Source organism: Barbus barbus, assembly GCF_936440315.1.
Source record: "Barbus barbus genome assembly, chromosome: 26".
Classification (NCBI taxonomy): Eukaryota; Metazoa; Chordata; class Actinopteri; order Cypriniformes; family Cyprinidae; genus Barbus; species Barbus barbus.
In genome coordinates, this window is record NC_136754.1 from 18,744,432 (window position 1) to 18,755,134 (window position 10,703).

General features: G+C 38.0%; 1 protein-coding gene across 1 annotated transcript; it reads right to left on the reverse strand.

Annotated features, from left to right (window-relative positions):
• Window positions 1-4,517: 4,517 nt before the first annotated feature.
• LOC306845842 (olfactomedin-like protein 2B) lies at window positions 4,518-10,703 on the reverse strand. Its single transcript, XM_079378822.1, has 8 exons — window positions 10,292-10,703; window positions 9,642-9,908; window positions 9,325-9,432; window positions 8,489-8,650; window positions 7,873-8,062; window positions 6,464-6,904; window positions 6,195-6,371; window positions 4,518-5,424 (listed from the first exon to the last, which is right to left on the reverse strand). Exons 1-8 carry the CDS (start codon window positions 10,436-10,438, stop codon window positions 4,826-4,828), a joined length of 2,091 nt encoding a protein of 696 aa, XP_079234948.1. The 5' UTR covers window positions 10,439-10,703; the 3' UTR covers window positions 4,518-4,825.

The following is a 10,703-nucleotide window of genomic DNA, read 5'->3' on the forward strand; positions in this document are numbered from 1 at the left end:
CAACACGTGCTAGATGTTCTTTCCAATTCTCCTTTCCTTTTCTAGGAGTGTTCTCAGCATTTGTAGAAGAGTCCTATTGAATCGCTCAGCAGGATTGCCTTGAAGGTGATAAGGGGTGGTCCTTGAATTTCCAACTCCAGACAGTCTACTCAAGGTCTTGAACAGTTCATTCTCAAACTCTCTTCCTTGGTCGTGATGCAACTTATTTGGATATCCAAATTGTGGAATAAAATCATTGAATATCTTTTCGGCTTTTCAAAATCATTGAATATATTTTCCAGACTTGTTCTTGGTTGCATAAGCTTGAGCGTATCTGGTAAAATGATCGATAACAACCAGTATGTACTCAAAACCACCTTTACTTTTCTCCAAGTGGAGATAATCTATGGAAACGAGTTAAAGAGGAAAAGTAGTTGTGATGCTTCCCATTGGAGCCCTCTAATGGGTAACAAGCTTCTTTTGCTTAATACCATCTTCTTATGACATCATTTTCAATGTCAACTTTCATGTGGCCAATAACATCTCTCTCTTGCCAGATGTATCACCCTTTCTGTGCCCACATGACCCATATCATCATGAAGATGCTTCAGGACCTTCTTCTTAAATTCAGCAGGTAAGACTAGTTGTTTCTGATGAGTGGTATTGCGATACAGCAAGCCATTGTCAACATACAGTTTTGGCACTCATGTAATAACTTCTTGGCTGGGCCATGCTACCCTCTTCTGACTTCCCTGGTGAGAGTGTGGTTGTTTTCTTTAAGTTTGATTGTTTCCCTAATAGCAGGATCTTCTTTCTGTGCTCTCTGTAACTCACTGTGATGTGTTATATAGTGTCTTTAACTTTCCATTCTGCCATTGATAGAGAACTGCGCCTAAACCCTTCTCAGATGCATCAGTATGGAGAGTAAATGGAGAGTTGAAATCAGGATAAGCCAGGACAGGTGGATGGGTAAGAATGTCAGTCAGTGTTCCCAGGGTGTTCTTGTGTTCTTCAGTCCAGACCACTGGTGTTTTAGAAGGCAGCTGATTACCTTTCCCTTTGGTTTTGTTGATTCTTTCCGTCACTCCGTGTGCATTATTGTTCTTTACTTGCAGAACATCATAGATGGGTTTGGCAATTCTAGAGAAGTCCTGGATGTATGTTCTGCATTAACTTAAGAATCCCAGCAATCTTCGTACCTCTCCAATGGTGCTTGGTGACTCTTCTTTCAGTGACAAAATGGCATTGAGGTCCTTGGGGTCAATGCGAACCTCTTCACCAGAAACGAGCTGTCCCACATAGCGATGTCATCCATGTAAGGTATGCAGCAATCATCTCGAATGGAGTCCAGCAGCTCTTCCATGCTTCTTTGGAATGCAGCAGGTGCATTGGTCAGCCCAAAAGGAATCCTTACCCACTCATATAACCCCTATGGTGTAATAAAAGCCGTCATATGTCTGGATCCTTCAGCCATAAACCCTTGATGGTATGCCCTCCCTTGATCAAGGATGGAAAACCAGCTGTAACCCCCTAAAGTATCTGTTATGTCTTGTATACGAGGCAAAGGGTGTCTGTCTGGTACTGTCTTCTTATTAAGTGAACGATAGTCAATGCAAAGTCTAAGTGAACCATCTTTCTTTCTTACACATACAACAGGAGCAGAGTATGATGACTTGGACTTAACAATCCAACCTCTGGCTAACAAGTCTTGAATGTACTCCTTGACTTTCTGATAAAGTGCTTTAGGTACAGAGGCATATGTTCTTTGCACAGATATTTGCTAGGAATGCATCCAATGTCAGCATCGTCATGTGCAAAAGCTGCTGACTCTTCATAAAGCAATTATTTTACCCGCTCTTGCTGTTCTTTACTGAGGTGGCTAAAATCAACTGGAGGGTGACCTCCAGTTCCTGTGGGTCAGTAATCTCTGTGAGTAGGTGAAGCTTTGTGTGAGGTAACTAAATTTCTTTCCAATTATAATCCATAATCCTGTGTCTAATAAAACACTGACAGGATAACCGCTCATTGTACATTTTAACAGACACTTTTGTCCTACAAGCTGAGCAACTCTCATTTGATTAGACTGGTTTTGTAAGTATGGAGATGTGATGTTGTGAATTTGTTTTGACAAAGTCGAAGTAACTGTAGGAGCTTTTAACATTTCATATTGGGACGGATACTTTACTTCGATCACGGGTTGTCCCTCTGCAGAGATCGTTCCCCATTTCCCTGGTTTCTTGATTTCTGAAGGCAACCTCCTGCTCTGTGTCCCTCTGCATATAAAACAGTGGCTGCAAGTGGTCACATTTTTATCTATGCATTTGTTGCATCTTGACTGTCGCTGCCTTTGAAGAGGACGTCTACTTGAAGAGAATTGTGTTTGGGGTCTTGACCTGTATTGATGCTGTGATGGATACTGTGTCTGAGACTGCACCTGTGTATCTGGATTGTACAGTGGCATGGCAGATGGTAGGAATGGTGTCGGATGCTGAAAGTCAAAAGTGGGCTGTTGAGGTGGTTGCTGATGTCTTTGAGGTTGTGACTCACTATACTCGTGCCATGAGTTAGGAAATTTTGCCACTGTCCATTGCAGTAGTTAAAGCTTCTATTTGTACCCTCAGCTGCTAAATGGTCTTATCTTTTGTCGTCTCATCCACTCTCACCATTTCTTTAGCCCCACTGTCAGACTCAAACTGTGCGCTGTGTGCATGTTCCACCTTATGGCGAGTAGACTGACTGATCAGCATTGCCTCTCACTTTCATCACTTGTAATTCTTATTACTTGTCTCAGCAGGGTTTCATCAGAGACACTGGAATCTAAGAGGGAAGGTCTCAACTATCGCCAAATTTCAGGCGATAGTTGAGTTTTAGGCCGATGCCTTGTGAAACAGTATGGATAAATACACTCTGAACTGTGTGGTCGTCATATCTAATGTCTGAATTCACTTGTCTAGAACAGAACAGTATCTTCTGCTTTATGCTGATCATGCTGTACAGGAACTGCTGTGGTGTCTCATGGTCATGTTGCTTGGCCGTCATGAGTTCCTGGAAAAGTTCAGTACTGCTGCTTTCACCTAGATGAGACTGGAGAAAACTCTGCAACAGTCATGTCAGGTTTAATCATGTGGAACACCCCTCAAATTATTTCGCTTTCAGTGTAGCCTTCCTTGCGGGGCAGTCGTGGCCTAATGGATAGAGCGTTGGACTTGTAACCTGAAGGTCATGGGTTCGAGTCTCGGGTCCGGCAGGGATTGCAGGTGGGGGAGTGAACCTGCAGTGAATAACCAACACTCCAACCAACGGGAGTGAATAACCAACACTCTCCACCCTCAATACCACGACTGAGGTGAAACCCTTGAGAAAGGCACCGAACCCCCAACTGCTCCCCGGGCACCGCAACAATGGCTGCCCACTGCTCTGGGTGTATGTTCACTATACTGTATGTACACTTGGATGGGTTAAATGCAGAGCACAAATTCCGAGTATGGGTCAACATACTTGATCTCACACCACTTCCCTTCCCTTAATGCCTTCATCAATTTGCTTGCACAGGTTGCTGAATCTTATGTCAGACACACTGTCTCCTATTTGTCCCCCATGGATATTGTTTGGAAGATGTGTGTATTTAATAAAACTTAAATATGTACATATATGCAAATAATTTAATTTGTGACCCACATAGAGTTTTGGGTCACAAATTAAATTATTTGTATATATATAATTTTTATTTGTTTATTTACTTTTTGTACTGTATACATATTTACGTTTTTTTAAATTACTTAAATGTATTATAATGAGTTTACACTGAACAGTTCAGCAGCATTTTCTGAATTCTGAGTGTCAGTTGAGAGAGTTGCCAACAAACATATTGTTGGAAAAAAAGTTTGCATTATTGAACATGGTTTATAGTGTTGTCAAACGTACGGTACTTGGTACCAATTCCGAAATGTTAACTGTTAAATAAAATTTGTTTTGTTTTTTTGTTATTGTACCCAGATTTGTACAGAGACCCTTGAAATTTGACTGTCATTCATACTACGGAAGTTTTGGCATTGTGACAACACTAGGGCTTTGTAATGGTGATATTTTTGTAAATTCCACAAGGTTCTGTCAAGCTCTAGGTCCTTCCTCTTTCTCATCTGGTTTTCTCAGGAATTCCTCTGAGGAGAAAGGCAAGGAAGTGGAGATTACAGTAGAGTTTGCTGACAACAGATGTATTCTGCACTAGTATCGACCAGTCCTTAAGAACAATGCACTCTTTCATGCACGATATATGGTCTTTTTGTTTCATCATTAATGCATGTTATTCCAAAGATAAAAATGTTTGTCCTTGTCATTTGGTAGCTTAAAGGGATTTTATATGTGGCTGGCATCACAAATCCCTCTTACTTTTCTGGGGGAAATGTACTTTTTTTTCTCTCATTGAGTAGTGTATTGTTTCATTTTGAAGTATGCCATAATATGAAAGTTAAATGAGTTGCAAATGATGTTTTATACTGACCTCCAAAGAAGCTAAAGCAATGACACTCCACTGGTTTAGAAGAGCTTGCTGTAAGGTTTATTTTTAATTACATTATATACAACATACATTTACACTTCATATAAGCAGTGAGAACCTTGTCATGAATAGCTCAATCACATTTTTACCCCTTTGAGATCAAAAAGCAAATACAAAAGACATGCAACAGACACAATGACAAAATAAAAGGCATAATGAAATATCCATAAAAATATTTGTCATGTAGACTGATCTACAACCCACTTAGACACATAATCGTTTGACTATTTTATACAGAAAGTGCTGCACGCAGTACCTTAATAAAGTGTTCAAGTGTTTAAATTACCGTTAATAAGCAAATATTACATCGTAGGTCACCTGATGGCCATTGTCCCATGCATATAGCGTACGTTCCTTAGGATTGTAGTCAATTTGTGTGGTGTAAGTGTAGTTGTTTACAAAAGGGAGGCGGGGAATCATCTGGGTGTGTGTGTGCGTGTCAAATGCGTAGGAAATATTGGCATGTGTGCGCTCGAAACTGTCGACGGCATACAGAACGCCGCAGATGATGAAGCAGTTTCCATAGAAGTTCCTCCTCAGGCCCGTCCTCCAGTTCTTCTCTTTCTGCAAGTCAGAGGGTCGGAGCTTGCTCAGGATGATCACTTCCTGGTGAAATCCCTCTTCGTCCAGAGCTGGGTACACTAACCATAACCCGCTCTCATCCACACCAAAGTCAATGTCTGAATGCCCTCCCCAACTCCAGGGAGCCTCCTCCTCCTCTAATACTGCGTCATGAAGGGTGGTCCAGGCTGCTACATACCGGAGACGAAGATCAAACCTGATTATATCACGAGAAAAGGCTCTGTTGTAGAAGAAAGAGCCACCGTAGACCACATGGCCAGTGCCAATCCAGTTATAGGGGAGTTTGTAGGAGTTGCTAAACTGCCCTGTGAGAAAAAAGAGGAACACATGTCATATGCTGCAGAGGTTGCATATGACCTTCCTACAACATAAAGGCAGCTGTATATTTGCATGTATAATGACTCTTTCATACTATGTGAAAAAAGTACAATATTGTGACATATCGTTTCCTAAATTGAAGTGGCTTTTTATATTTTAATTGTAGTAGCTGAAATTATTCAGATATTGTCTGTAAGACGTAGACCTGTTAGATGTAAAAATTTGAAGAGAAACATTTTCAATTGAGGAAAATCTTTTTCCCCCACAAAACTTCATAACTATTCAAACGTTTGAGGTCTGTAAGTTCTAGCTCACCAAAGCTTCATTTATTTGATCAAAAATAAAGTAAAACAGCAATATCATGAAATATTATTACAATTTCAATTAAATGTTTTCCATTTGAATTCATTTTCAAATGTAATTTATTCCTGTGATGGAAACGCTGAATTTTCAGCAGCAATACTCCAGTCTTCAGTGTCCCTTAGAAATCATAATATGCTGATTTTCTGTTCAAAAACATTTATTATTCTTATTATTATTATTATATGTGTAAAATTACTTAATATTTTTATAGAAACTATGATAAATATTTTTAGGATTTCTTTTATGAATATAAAGTTCAAAAGAAGCATTATTTAATAATACATGTAATTTTATTATTGTAAGTACAAAAAAGGAAGACATACAGAACAGTATGCTTCAAATGACTAGCCACACCAGCCAAATGCAGCAGTTTCTATTTTAAAGAGACATGTACCTTGTTTAAAGGTTTCCATATCACGGAATTCCAGAAGCTGGTTTCCACAGTAGTAGTCAGTCACATATATAACTTTTCCATTGCCTTTCGGGTCTTTCATCCATGCACCTTCTTTTTTGCCATATGAGTTGTGTGTAACAGGATCAGCAATGCTTGCTAATGTGTCCTTGCAGATCCCTGTAAACAACAAATCCAGAGGCATCTATGTATCACAGACCCTCTAAACTCTTTTAAGTTAGTTTTGGATCTGGATCTGGAATCAAGCTTACCTTGTTCTTTGGTCTTCTTTGGAGGTCGTGTGCTTGTTTGAGTTGTAGCTTCATCCCAGCTAAGTTTGGACCTCTTTGCAGGTGCTGTAACTCGGGCCAGATGAGGCACTGCAAGAGTTGCGATGGTTGTTGCATTGATGCTTTGTGACATTGTGGTAGTTAAAGGCATTGAGGTAGGCATAATTGCCCTTGCTGTTGTAATTGTGCTTGACTTCTTGGCTTTTACAGCCTCTCCTTTAATTTGCCTTATTGCATTTGGCATGTTTGTAGCAGTAGGGTCTCCATTCTGTGTGTTGAGGTTCATCGACGGTGTCTGGGTCACTGTTGCAGCGGTTTCAGGTCTTGTAACAGTCGCAGGCAGCTCATGCTTATGGAGCTGGTCTTCGATTATTAAATCCACCGAGTCATCACCACTCACAACTTCATGCGCTGCTGTGGAAACTGTTGAGAGGAGAAACATAAAATGCTTAGTTTAACTTTAGCATACTCTTGTTTGTAAAGTTTCACCTATAATCTGAAAATGCTGCCAGGGTAATTTATATTTTGTAAATTTTTATTCAGCCAAAACATGTACACATAAAATCGATCAAAATTGACAGTAAAACATTTACAATGTTTCAAAAGATTCATATTTAAAATAAATGCTACTTTTTATTCATCAAAGAATCCTGAAAAAAAAATTAAGTTTCCACAAAAATATTAAACAGCACATTTTGAAAACAACATTTCTGAAAGATGTGACACAGCACTATTTTTTAGACTAGTGTATTTTATGAAAACTAGTATATTTTTTAATCCAATAAATGAGCATATAAGAGACTTCTTTCAAAAATATTGAAATACAGTAATGTATGCAATAATATTATATAAATATATTAATATTTAACAACAAATATGAAATGTACTGTTTACTTTAAATTATAGTTGTCTATTGTATAACTTAATTATGTAATTTGCAGTGCATTATGGGAATGCATTTCATTTTAAGTAAATTTTAAGTAAAGAGTTGTGTAACTCATTTTCATATATCTTTTTGTTTTAAATCAAATTGTATTTTAAATCAAATATTATGATTCATTCAAGAACTCATTGGTTTATTTTATGGTTTAGAACTCTTTGCTAAGTGTTTTGTAGTATCCCTACAGATAAAACAATTGGGGAAAATACTTCCGGAACCAAGGTTGCTGACAAAAAATAATAATATGGGCGGTCACTGTGTAATGATAATTAGTGATGCTGAACTTGCATATAGCTTCTCAACATTTTTCATACTACAATTTAACCCTAAATATAAGAACATACTGTCGATCCTTCTCAGTTTTTTTTTCCTGTTGACATACATAAGAGCTGCAGCTATAAAAGCTGCATTTTAGTCATTATTACAATGATATGAGCTGTCAGACACTCACTGTGCTCTTTCTCTTCGTTGTCCTCCATTGTGTTGGCTTTGTAGAAGGTCGTGCTTTTGATGGTCATGCCATTGGGACCTGCTTTGGTCTTTGTAGGTTTATACAGCTCCTCCTGACCCTCAGAGTTGGTTCTCTTCAGCACATGTTTGCTGGAGCCCTGAGTCCCAACAAACTTTTCTTCATATTTCCTCTGGCCAGGAATAAACAGTGAGATTGTCAGTTAAATTATTATCTTCAAAAATGTATGTAATTTTAAACCTGATCACGTTACTGCATTAATGGTCTCTTGCCAAGTTGCCCTTTTTGTGGCTGCATAAATGTGCTGAATGAGATGAAAGGGAATTTGTGGTGTATTAATGACTTGAGCATGTTGTGGGAAAGTTGTATGGCATTGATCGACTATTTCTCTACTGACATGTCTTCCAGACTCACCGGAACAGTGAATTTGACCACTGTTTCCACTGGGCAAAGTTTGGTACTGCTGATAATGTGTGTGACATTTGCAGCATGTATTTGTGCATATATGTTGGCAGTTGTCATCTGTGTGAAGTGAGACTAATAAGAGCCTTTCTAGGGCATTTCTAATGGAGTGAGCTAGTGTGTGCTGTATCTGTACCTCACTGTGAGCAAAAGCAGCTGCCGCATTCTTCTGCAGTGGGGGCTCCAGCACGCTGAGACGTTTCTTCTTCTCTTGTCGTTGGTTGGAGCGAGGCCCCTTCCCTTGTGCTTTTTCACCTTTCACGCTCACTTTCTCCTTTGTCAGGTTTCCGGAAAAGGACTGTAAGGAGAATGTAAACACAATATAAATCCATGGGTGGCAGTTCCGCCCAGCCACCTGAACTCAATTCCACTTTGTCCAGTGGCAACATTTAAAAGCAGTCAGTGATTTCTGGTGCCATTATGAACAGCATAATCAAAAATAAATACTGTGACACCCTGTTCTTTGTGTGTGTGTGTGTGTGTGTGTGTGTGTGTGTGTATGTGTTCCAACATGACTGGATTTGTCTTCCTGTGGTGATGCTAATGTGGAAAAGAAGGCTCTAAATTATACTAAATTATATATTCTGAAATTGTGTCAGAAAAGTGTATGTATATTATATACACTCAAAAAAAATGAAGGTTCCAAAAGAACATGTTATTTATTTATCTATTTTTGTTAATGTGAAGTATTCTGATAATCCGACACACTTTTTAATTTTTTTATTAAGGACCTTTAGTGCAATGGAAAGGTTACATGGACGGTTCCTAATGAAAGCATAGATGGCAATAAAGAGCCTTTATTTTTAAAATGTGTGTGTGTGTATTAATAAATGTCATGTACTTTATATTCTTATAAGCATAAGATAATATAAGATATAAGATACAGCTTCTATCAGAAGCACTGTTTAATGATAACACATGTTTATATTTTCTATTAATTTATTCTGAGAACAAGTATCAGTTTGCACTCACTTTCTCTATGTTATCAACCCGTTCCAGAAGTTTTGTTGTGATGGAGTGAAGCTTTAACAAGTCCATCCCATAAAATGCTCCCTCGAGAAGGTCCATTATGGTTGAGAGCTGAAACATCAAAATACAAAAAGTTGATAATAGAGTGGTTTAATAGACGTTATGTATAATATTGACTAATTTATGTTTAAAAAAAATTCTAAAAGTCATCAAATTAAATAGAACAAGTCCGTATTTTTAAGAATCATCTATTAACACCAGTGCATGATTCTTGTCTCTGTCTCCACATGAGTCTTTAACCCTGAGTCAAAACCCTTTACCTTGATATCATCCCGTCCGGCTTCTTGCAGCTTCTTAAACCTGAAGTCTCCCTCACAGGGGTTGAGGGCAGAGGGAGGGGCGATGCAGGCACACTTCGTACAGCTGGGTCCCGCAGTGACTGTCTCCACTGTGTAGAAGTCCTCAGCCTTGGCATGGCCCTCTTCAATGCGTTTGCATGCGCTCCTGCTCAGAGGCCTTACTATACACTTACACTGACAGTCTGAGCCCTCAGACAGAGTCTTCACTTTATCATAGTCTCCTATGAGCTATTAGAGCAAATAATGACAGTGAATATTTTATTTTATTTTTTTTAAATCAACCCTAATTAAAGTTTTTTTTAAAAAATAGTTTAACATAGTTGTTTATAGATATTATTATATTTACATACATATTTTACAACTTTTTTTGGTCAAAAACAATTTATACAACTTAGCATCCTATTAATTAATAGCATATACATTTCAATACTAATCATGTTTATATATAATCAATATTATTATTATTATATTTACATACACTTTTTTGTCAAAAAGCAGTTTATATAATTTAGTATTTACATAGAAATTCAATAATAATAATAATAGCATACTACAAAATACACAAGCAATTATTCATGTGATCATTTAATATTTAATCAGGAAAAAATTACCTGTGTTAAGATGTTTTCTTGATTGTCCATTTCATCTTCTAGAGTTGGACGGTTGTCTATATTGTCAGCAGTCTGTTGCTCCATCACATTGGCTCGTGTTAAACAAAACGAGCTCCAGCAAAAAATAAAAAACAATAATTCCATCATGCAAATTTATCAGACAATATGAGTTGCCAATTTTCGTAAGTTAAGGTTAAGTCTTTTCTTTGGTGTTCGTCCCAGACAAAAATGCAATTACTCTTTATGTAACCTATATATTTCCATATGGCAATCAATAGTCCATTAATTACTGAATATGTAAAGAGTTTCCCTGATGACGTCAAAATGGTCCTAGGTTTGGTTCAAATCAGTTGCTTATGGTTTCTACAAACAGAAAGAAGACCTTCTTTGTGATGGTTTGCCGGTGATGAAT